The sequence below is a fragment of the Nannospalax galili genome, unplaced genomic scaffold (genome assembly GCF_000622305.1).
Source record: "Nannospalax galili isolate Female #2095 unplaced genomic scaffold, S.galili_v1.0 scaffold408, whole genome shotgun sequence".
Classification (NCBI taxonomy): Eukaryota; Metazoa; Chordata; class Mammalia; order Rodentia; family Spalacidae; genus Nannospalax; species Nannospalax galili.
In genome coordinates this window covers 1,128,709-1,140,307 of record NW_008358662.1, presented here as the reverse complement: position 1 = coordinate 1,140,307, position 11,599 = coordinate 1,128,709, and the positions used below count along the sequence as shown (strand labels likewise).

General features: G+C 36.8%; 1 protein-coding gene across 1 annotated transcript in view; it reads right to left on the bottom strand.

The window, feature by feature from the left end:
- The window catches only part of Mycbp2 (MYC binding protein 2), a 343,026-nt gene that overhangs the window by 111,952 nt on the left and 219,475 nt on the right, over positions 1–11,599 (bottom strand). The window contains 3 exon segments of the mRNA XM_029558112.1: positions 2,857–3,072; positions 9,580–9,724; positions 10,253–10,427. Of these exon segments, the coding sequence (XP_029413972.1) occupies positions 2,857–3,072; positions 9,580–9,724; positions 10,253–10,427 (536 nt within the window).

Sequence of the window (11,599 nt, the reverse complement as noted above, 5' to 3'; positions counted from 1 at the left end):
ACCCTATAAGACATAAAATTGAATGAGGTTTTAAACTTAAAAAGATCTCCATTTCATTATTAAAGTACGGTTTCATACAGAAAAATTCATTTTTAATACAATTGACACTAAGATGCACATGCATTTCTAATCTTTGTATATCTGATTATTACTATTCACTAAGATGCACATGCATTTCTAATGTCTATATATCTGATTATTACTAGTCACAGTCAGTTACTTTCTGAGCTCCTTGGCATCTGAGCATGGATATAAAAGTCATCAGGTAGATTTCAATGGTAATGTTTTTCACATCTACTAATTATTAAGGAGCAAATTTTTATGCTTTGAAGAATTATTTTTTAATTAATTTAAATTTAATAACCATGCCGGGCGTGATGGCGCACACCTGTAGAGGTCTTTGTTTTAGGAAAGTCAGCTGTTCCTCATCTAGCGGTAATCAGTTGTCAATATTTCTCTTGGATAAGATTGGGGTCTGCTGTTCATTTTCCCAGTTCTATGCTGGGTTACTATCTGGGAATCCCTTTGGCCACCCTGGTCAACAACTCAAAAGAAGGTATCGCCTGTCTGGCATTGTTGCTTGTTATGTAGCCTTTAGCTATACATATGGACTCTTATGAAATTATATTGGCCTCTTTAATCTTTGGTTATACTTTCCTTTTGGGTGTTTAAGGCCATACAGTTGGTCCGGTAAACCAATTTATTTTTACTTTTAAGGTTGTTTGAGGATCTGTTCCTCAGGGGTCACATGGGCTTGGGAGGAGCCCCTGGCTCCTTTCTTTTACCAATTCAGCCTATGTGAAGGTAAATCAAAGGTCCTGCTCGACCATGGTTGGCTTCGCTTGGAAGCATGGAGGAAATGATTCCTCTGTGTTGACCCTCCTCTTTATAGACTGGACACTGGTTCAAGTCCATCTGGTGGGGTCTCCTCGGCCTCCTTGATCAAGAGGACAGGTGACTCACCACCATTATAGGACATTTTGAGAGATGCTCATAGTCCCCTGGAACTAGTCGACCTAGGAGGGCAAGGAGCAAAAACTGTCCTTTATGTCCCTCTGACCAAATTATTATAGGCCTCAAAGTATGTCTGTTAAACACCAAGAAGCTTAGTTCCACCAATCTGGTATTTTTAATTCTTGTGTGTCATGTAGATAAATCCTGGGCAAAGACCAGTTGTTCTCAGATAAACCTTACCTAGTCATATATTTCTTGATCTGCTATGTATAATTTGTCAGCAGGTTGTAGGAGTAATATGGTTCTCTCTCATTTTCAAAACTAGCTAGGCATTGTTTATCTCTCACATTGTCTCACCCCTCCATCATGGTTTTCCCACTTAAGGTGCCCCCATTTCCCCCGTTTCTCCCTTACTAATACCCTTCTCCTATGGTCCTACCTCTCTTGAGCTCCTTCTTTCCCTTTATCTCCTAGGTTCCTTGTATACTGTTCCCTGCCCCCTCCCTTAAACTAACCCAATTTTTATCCTGTTTTTTAAAAATAAGTGCTCCAGATGTTTCCAGAGGTAGCCACATGTCTGAGAATCAGTGATCTTAGAGTTTCTCAGCAATCTGTCCTGGAACTTCCTTCATAGAAAACAAATGATTTCCTGAGTGACATAAAGCCTTTTCTTGAGGTCAGATTGTGACCATTTTAGGTCTGTACATGCAACTTTCCTTGAATATATTTTATGGATATTTGATATTTCAGAGAAACCTAAAATTTATCATATACAAAACAATCTATCATCCATCTTAACGGAAACATGCCCCTTCTCCTACTTATCAAAACATATTACTCAAACTCCAATGGAAAACTTCATCTTTTATTTCCTACTTCCTTTTTCTTCATCCCACCCTCCATCAGCTATGAAATTGTGTTGATTCAACATCTTAAATATCTCTTAAGTCTATTCTGATTGACAACTCACTAGTCCAAGTGATCAGCCTATTTCTTCAGAGTAAGTCAACAGTCTTCTGGAGAGATTTAAACCAGCCATGCTTCTTATTCAGCTATCCCCTTAAGTAGGCTATATTATTTTTGTATAATCTATATAAACTACTAGTGAAATAATGCTCTTCATCCACTAGAAACCATGAATGGCTCATTTCTTTTTGAAAGTACCAAAATTCCTAACTTCAGCATACTGACAATTTTTACTAACTTCCTGTGAAGATAATATATTCATTTATGATTATTTTATTTTATGTTTATGAGTGTATTGCCTGCATGTATGTAAATGCACCTGTGTGGTGCAATGCCCACCGAGGTCAGAAGGAGGCATTGGATTACCCTGGAACTAGAGTTATGTATGGTTGTTAGCTGCCATGTGGGTGCAGGTGCTCTGTAAGAGCAGTCAGTGCTCTTAAATGCTGAGCCATCTCTCCAGCCTCTTTCAATATAATTTTTATAAAAACTGGACAAAATATTTTTAAGTATCTGCTTAAAGACAGAAACAAAAAAGACTGGAGATGTAGAAAATATTAGAGATTCCCTGGCATTTGGGAGAGCCTAAAAACTGAAGGGGCCTAAGTGAATCCTAAATCCCTGAAGACCTATGTTCTAGTAGCAGTAGTAAACTGAAAACAGGCAAGAATTTCACAGAGAATGAAAACCAGTTTTAAGCCAGGTCAACCTGACTGGATTAACCTGTTCTATGGGGGATCCCCTCAACATCTGTCAGAAACTACAAAAATCCTCTCTAGTGGAAGGAATATCATTAAAAATATATATGCTATAAGTTTAACACCTACAAGCAGCTCTTTAGACTTGTAATTTTTATGTCAACGTGAATAACTAAAATATTTGTTTAAGAAATCAATGGCAAAGGAAAAAATTTTCTGATAGGTAAAAAGAAATTACCTTCATCATTGTTATGGCAATATATCGTGCTTCCTTCACTATCATTGGTTCATATGAAACATCCAGCTTTGGTGACGCCAGCCCGCCAAAAGTCATGTCGGTATTAGAAGATGCTGCTGCTACTGCAGGACTGCCAGGAATCCTTTGAGCTTTCTTACCTTGGTCTTGTTGTAAAGATGTTTTTTTCTGAGAAACAGGTACGGCTTTCACTTCCACCTACCCATGATATTACAAAAACCAAATACTATTATATAATTATCCTTGACACATTGAAAGAAGCAATTTACAATTAAGAAAGTCAGTGATACAAATTTTGTTAGCATTGGCTCATCTTGCACATTCCATTCAAAGCCTTATGATACAAACTTCTGTCTTATACAATGAACAGTGGAAAGCAGAGGCTTCATTATTTTGAAATAAATAATCACAGATTTCAAAACACAAAAATGAAATCTACTATTTGTAAATCCAGGAAAGGAAAACAAAATGAATCTATACTGAATTCTTTCAGGAACTAACATTATAATCTTGTCTTCTATGAAAACACATTATCTGAATTCCTGCTGTACGATTCTACAAAAGTAAATGTATTTCACTAATAGCCTTCAGAAGTGACAAAGTTAAATATATTATACCTTAAGATCTAAAGATGGTTATTTACTTCAGTGAAGAAAAATATTAGATAGCACAGTTATTAATTTAAGCCACTGATTTAAACAATCTAAAGTTTTCAACTCTATTTCTACAATAAAATAGGAATTTCTTCTACTTATTCTACACATAGGAAAAGAGATTTAACAAAGGCATGTTAAAATACTGAAAAAAATAAACTTGCTAATAAAACTTTTTCAAAAATACTTTTGGGAGGCTGTGAGTATAGTTCAGTGGCTGTGTGTGTGCTTAAATGTATGAGGCAAAGAGAAAGTAGTTTGCAAGAATTACAAGAGAAAAATTTTATTGTTTTGCTTGTTTGTGTGCTGATAAAATACTTAACCCCTAGTAGCCAAAGATTTATAATACATACAATTTGAACACATTAGCTCTTTATCAGATGTTATTGAGCTTCCCTCAGTCACTGCTATTCTCTATGAGTACGACATTTGAAATTGACAAGACTAGGCAATTCAATATGGATTTTTCTTTCTTGCCCCCCTCACCCTCTCTTTCTCAGTCTTTTTGAGACAGATGGTTCCCCTGTAGCCCCAGCTGTCCTTGAGCTCATAGAGATCTGCCTGCCTCTACCTCCCAAGTACTGGGACTAAAGGTGTGCGCCACCATGCCTTTTTTTTTTTTTTTTTTTTGGTAAAGATAGGCTCTTTCATTCGCATGGAGTTCTTGAAATATGCTAGTCTGGCTAGCCAGTGAATTGCAGAAATCCTTCCAGTGCTGTGAATACAAGTGCAACTGTTTTTTTTTTTGTTTTGTTTTGTTTTTTAAGCATCTGATCTCGAGTTTGAATTCAGGTCCTCTTGTTTACAAGGCAAGCAATTGTTGACCTGAGATATTTTACCAGCCGCAATACTGATCTCTGCAGGAAAGGAAGAGGCAGCATAAATGAATATGGTAGTATTAAACAACTGAGGGACACCTTGCAAATTCAGAATGTCTCTAATGTGAGTTTTTTGCTTGTTTGGTTTTTGCAGTTAAGAGGAATGAACCAACGGCCTTGCAGTAGCAAGTAAGTGATTTTCCATTGAGCTACAACCTCTGTCCTGATTGTTTTTATTATGATGATGTTCTATGGGATCAATAGTTTGAAACTTTTCTTGTTTATATAAAGTGCAGATGTCAAATATGTTTGAAGAACCACAATCTTCGATCAGAGTTAAAAGAGATCATTACTCAGATGGATATAATGACCTGGGAACACTAAGAGTAGAGGAGACTTTGGGGTGCTCAGGCCTAAATGTGACATCTATATCACAGCTCCTCTCTCTCTGAAGGTTCAGATTATCAAGGAAGAGAGGGTAGAAAGATTGTAAGAGCCAGAAGTGGTAGGTGCATAGAAAAAAACAGTGTTTTCTAGATACAACAGGGCAGTAGCACATATGAACTAACATAGGTTATGAAAGTACGCACATGATCTGTGGAAGCCCAAGTCAGACAAAATCCCAGCATGGATGGGGTACGTGGGCAAGAAGCCTTGGCCCTAGCTGAGGATTTATTGGCATTAGAGAGTTGCTGGGACAGGGAGAATAAGCTTTCTTTAAACAGTGTGATGCTGGGAGGGCAACCATGCTTCAGGGGATAGGTTCACACCCCAAGAGTATTTGTGGAATATAAATTAGGCTCTATAGGCTCTAAAAAATACTGAGGACATGAAGTGGTGTAGGGTAGGAAGGTGGGGGTGGATTTGAAAGGAGATGGGGTCGGGGGTTGGAATATGATCGAAATACAGTATATGAAATTCTAGAAGAATCAGTTCTCTCCTCCTTGTTCCAGAGTTAGCTACATCTTATATAGTGCCAGCCTTGTCCCTGAGACATGATGATGAAGGTTGGAGTGAATGGATTTGGCAGTATTAGGTGTCTTGTCACCAGGGCTGCCTTCAACTCTGGCAAAGTGGTGGATATTGTTGTCATCAATGACCTATTCATTGACTTCAACTACATACATGTTTCAGTATGATTCCACCCACAGTAAGTTCCACGGCATGATCAAGGCTGAGAAAAGGACACTTATCATCAATGGGAAGGCCGTCTCCATCTTCCAGGAGCAAGATACCACCAACATCAAATGGGGTGATGCTATGCTGAGTATGTTGTGGAATCTAGTAGTGTCTTCATTATCAAGGAGAAGGCTGGGACCCACTTGAAGGGTGGTACCAAAAAGGGTCATCATCTCTGTGTCTGTTAATGTCTCCATATTTATGATGTGCATGAACCAAGCTCCACAGCAACAAACTCAATGGCTTTTCCAGCCCAAAGTTCCAAACACTTCCACAATCCTCCTAAAAACAACTGGGTCAGGTCCATCACAAAAGTACCCCACTTCTGGTACCAATTTCTGTCCTAGCTTGTTTCTCTATTGCTGTGACTAAATACTCTGACCAATACCAACTTGGGGAGGAAAGGGTTTATTAGGCTTACATCTCCCAGGTCACAGTTTATCGGGGAGCCCAAAGTAGGAACTCAGGGCAGGAATCTGGAGGCAGGAGCCAGAGCATAGGTCATGGAGGAACTCTGCTTACTGGGCAAGCACTTCTAAGCAGTAGTTAGAAGTGTTTTTTAGACACAGTTTCTAAATTACAGGTACTGTAATGTGCTGAATTAGATGCTTAAAAAAAAAACAAGAACAGAGTAGAAGGAATTACACAGAAAGATTAAAAAAGGAGAAAGGGGCAGTGACAATGAGAAGAGAGGAAAGAATAAAAAAGAAAATCATATAGTTAAGAAAAGAACCCAAAGATGGGGAGAAAAAACACAAAGTCAGACTTCAAAATGCAAGAAAAAAACACTTATCAAAAGAGACAATAGAAGAAACAAAGGAAAAAACAAAAAAGAAAATACATCTAATGAAATAAACACAACAGTGTATTAAGAAATTAAATGTTATGCTAATTTGGAAAATGGTATTAAATAAAGAACTTAAAAAGCTACATTAATGCTTATTGATTGTGATCAAAATTCTGTCATTAGATATGATTAGATGTGCAAAGGGAGGGTAAGAGAAGAAAACCTGCTGAGCAGGAAAAAGGGGAGGCATGCAGAAGGAAGGGATTTGAGTTAGAACTAAACTAAATGGTGGCTGGTGGGAGGGGGATGTGGTGCTGGAGGAGAGAGTACATGGTGTGTGACAATTTGTGTGCTGTTTCATAAATGTCCCAACCATCTTAAATGAAGAAATCTTGCAATGTGCCTTAAGTGTGTCACACAACTGGGGATTATTCATGAAATACACAGTTCATAATCACCCAGCATTCATCTAGTTCCCAGCTGTGGGATCATATGAGGCTCCAGAGACACTTCTCAGTTGAATGTGGTGGCTCAAGCCTCTAAAACCAGCATTTGGAAGGTTAAGGACTGCCACAAGTTGCAGGCCAAACTGATCTATACAGTGAATTAAAGGTTAGCTTGGGCTGTAGAGTAAGACACTATCTCAAAAAGCTAAAGATGATAACATTGAGACAATAAGGAAAGTTGGTATGAGCTGGATATTAACAACAGTATTGTGTGGAACCTGCTTCCCCAATGTGATAATGGGGTGTAGTTATGGAGAAAGATCTTCGTTCTTACGGGAGGCATGCTAAAGTATTTAAAATGATTTTAAATACCAGTATCTAGATTTTTTTTTTTTGGTCTTTTTGAGACAGGGTCTCCCTGTAGCCCCAGCTGGCCTGGATTCACTATGGAGACCAGGCTGGCCTCGAACTCAAGAGATCCACCTGCCTCTGCCTCCCGAGTGCTGGTATTAAAGGCGTGTGCCTTTTTACGGACTCTGAAAAGTTCAGCCAAATACATTACATGTAGGTATATAAATTGTATAATTATGTTGGGGCTGGAGATGGCCCAACATTTAAAAGCATTCATTGCTCTTTCAAAAGACCCAGGTTCGAATCCCAGGACCTACATGGGGGCTAACAACCCTTAGTAACTCCAGTTCCAGCGGATCTAACGTACTCTCTGTCCGCTGCAGGCACTGTACGACACAGGTGCACTGACATACATGCAGGCATAACACTCATACAGATATAATAAAATAATTGTATAATTATGTTAAAATTTATATATTATTACCAATATATCACATTCCATCTGTTACAAATAAAAAGATTAGATATGTAAATTATCAAAGGGAAAAAAAACCTTTAAATTTTCCATTATTAGGTAGTCATTTATTTGCTGATTTTTATCACTATCAGGATAAACAGTGATTGATTTCCACTCAATTATTTCTTCTTATAATTATTTCTTTCATTCATTCATTGATTCATTCACTGTTTCATTCATTCATTCATTTGCTTGGGGCAGGGTCTCAGTTTGGCTGGTTCCATTTTGGCAATCCTCCTGCCTCACTCTCCTAACTGCTGAGATTACAGCATGAGCCACTATACTTGTCGATTTTTTTTCTTTTAATTCCTTATCCTTTATGTTCTATGGAGTAATTTCAGAGTACTGGCACTAAATCATTTTGTTGGAACATAATCTGCCTTAAAAAGAAAGACAGAAGAGCCAGGGATGGTGGTATATGCCTATAATCCCAGAATGCAGGAGGCCAGGTGCAGCAGGACCATGAGTTTCTTGCCAGCCAGTTTGTGTAACTTAGAGTGTCTTAAACAATAAGACAACAACAAAGATGAGATAATATCAGAGGATATCATAGTAAGTGTATGTATATTATGTAACATATGAACTATATTCTATTCCATCATTTGTTTGCTTTTCTTGGTCATGATGCAAATTGTTATTCAGAGTTTGGGCCACCAAAAAATTTAAAGGCACTGCTAAAGGCGAATTTTTATTTAGTATTAGGGTCAAATGCTTTTTGATAGTTTTACTTTTTGGTCTTAACTGGTGTGAAAAATGTGTCATATCATTTTTTCACTGAATCAGGTAAAAAATTACATTTGTACTGCTTCACATTATATATCAAAGAAAGTATAAAACAGCTGAAATACTTTTATTAAAGTGATGCTGAAGAAAAATAATCTACTCTGAGTACAAAAGGATTATGTATTTTAGTCCACTCTAATCTTCAAAACAATCAAACCACTGTGTAATCCAACTTTGGAAGGCTAGAGGATTGGAGACCACATATACAAGTATTCAGTATCAACTTTTCAAGAACATAGCTAGAAGTTTAAATGACATTTATATCAATAGATTATATCACTAAGGATGCAATTATATTCATTATAATATTATACAAGTATGGTTCTAATGCCTTATGTAAAAATACATAATTTTATATTAATATTTACTAATTATCAATATTATTTTTATTTTTTATTCTTTTTAAAAATTTTATTTTTATTTTAGGTGTATGAGTATATTGCTTGCATGTATGTTAAATGCACCTGTGTCATGCAATGCCCAGGGGGGTCAGAAAAGGGCGTGGATCCCCTAGAACTGGAGTAACAGATGGTTGTTAACCTCCAGATGGGTGCTGGGAACCCAACCCGGGGTTGTCAGTGCTCTTCATCCTCTGAACCATCTCTACAGTCCCTCAATATTATTTTTAAAATGTGAATTCAGTAAATTAAGTACAGAATGTAGATGAGTCTTTTAATAAATATACACAATAAGTAGAAATGCATTATTCCATTCTTGTATTTATTCAATCCCTAATACTAACGGCCTTTTTTTCTAAATACCTTGCAATTTTTATATAGACACTGGAACTAATTAATATAAATAAATTATTTAAGTAATTTTCAGTGTCCTCCATTATATATAAAAAGAGAAGAGTAAATGAATTCTGAACACTTGCCATTCTCAAACTCTGATCAATTTCTTTTTGAAATTAAATTAAATTTTATTTTTATTTATTATTTTATGTGTATGAGTGTAGTGCCTGCATGTAGGTAAGTGCACCCGTGTCGTGCAATGCCGTGGAGGACAGAAGAGGCTGTCGGATACCCTGAAACTAGAGTTACAGACAGTTGGTAGCTGCCATGTGGGTGCTGGGAATCAAACCCGGGTCTTCTGCAAGAACAGTCAGTGTTCTTAACCACTGAGCCATCTCTCCAGCCCCTGATAAGTTTCTTAATATACACAAAATTACCTTCATGTTAGGAACATGTACCACATCTCCGTACTGGTCTTTGGTTTGAACAGTTATGGTAGTAGGCCAACCACAACGAATATCATCCTTATTCAGGATCAATGATGTCTTCTGAGGATCAGCATAAGAATCTGGCTGAAGCCATCTAAATGGTGGAAACAAACAAAAATGCAAATATTCATGGAACCTTTAATAAGAACATGAAACTAAGATTAAATACAAAATTTGTATTGAACAAAATGCTAAAAACAGTGTCTTCATTTCAGATTCAGAGATAGTCACAAGTGTTTCCCTAGTCTACATAGCAAGTTCCAGGTCACTGAAGGTTACACAGTGATATCCTGTCTCAAAAAACCAAACACAAACAACCCTTCCCATCAAAATGGAATCCCTAAAATAAAAAAAATTAAAATCAGAGTTTAGATTTTCATTTTTAATAGAAAACAAAACAAACTAGCATATTTTTTTCTTTTCATCCTAAAACAGCAAATAGCAAAATTCAATAAATTACTATCACATATTTCAAAATAATATCACCTTATAGTTCACTGGGTTCAAACATATAAACTACATTATTGTAAGCAGCATTTTGACATCATAATGGCTGCTTTCCCCTTTCATTGCTCCTTGGAAATGAAGCTTTAAACGAAAGTAATTCTAATATTTTAAGTACCTTGCAAGCCTTCCACCACTTGATCCTGGGACACAGGCAATGAAATCATCCAGAAAGGACTGTTCATTGCTTTGTATCTGAAGTGGTAAGTTTCCTTCAAGTGCCTCTAATATAGTTGGTGAATGAGAAAGGGCCAAACCCTTTCCAAGAATACCAGAGTGAGTTTTGCAAACCTATTAGGTTAAAAAAAAAAGATTAGTTATATATTTTATTTACTTATTTATTGTCTTATTGGGGAAAATGTTTCCTCCCATGCCTCAGTCTTACTTTCTTTAGTCAATAATATCAAATTCTACAAGGGAAATATACAGAAAAATAGTTCCAGTCTTTTCCTCAAAAATCAGGAATTTAGGCTGGATGTGGTGGCTCACACCTTTAATCCCAGCACTTCAGAGGCAGAGGCAGGGGACCTCTGTAAGACTGAGGTCAGCCTGATCTACATCAGGAGTTCCAGGCTGGCTGGAGCCATAGGGCGATCCTTTCTCAAAAAACAAAAACAAATAAAATCTGGAACTTGTGAGATCTTCATGCGAGATGAAATGGTGCACCTTCTCCTATGCTGGCCTGTGAGTTAGTTATATCCTCATTCGTCAGGTCAGGGCTTCTGCAGGCAGTTGTGGAAAGCACTCATTCTTTAAGTTCCCCTTATTAGCAACTATGGGTAAGCTATATTTGCTGTCTGGGTGAGGTGACCTTCATACCAAAGTCTTACTTGGGGAAAAAGTGGGTAGAAGTCTGATTTTGTGCATAAACCTCATCATTCTGAGTCTTTGCAAGTTAAGGAAAATAGGATGATAAAAGTGAAATTTTAGCTTTCAATATCTGATAAGTAAACCTTTCCAGAAAAAAATTTAATAATAAATTTCAAAAAACATTTTTGATAGAATGTTGCACTTTCCAGGGCTATCAAAATAGTGTAACAGTGACTTTGTATTTTACAACTTATACAAATTCAAAACTGTCATCCTTGGAGCCCAACAGACTTGAGTGCAAATCTTGGTTCTGGATAAGTTATGTGCATGCAGTATGGTCTTGAATTAATGAGTTGCCATTCCAGAATCTGCAAAATATATCAATTGGTGATAAAATAACACCTCTCTTATATGCTCTCTATAAAATTTGTTAAAGTGTACATAACAGACATGAACTGTTTGAGAAATACATATCACAACTACATGCCAAAAAGGAAATTTGGGCCACTTTTAAAAGTAGCAACCAGTTAATGATATTTTATATAGCATAGTAATCTCTGACATGATAGTGTATGAGCTCCTACATGTGAATGATGCATGACATACACCATTTATTAAATATCTTTTTAAATTATTTTTGTTCCTGAAGTACAAA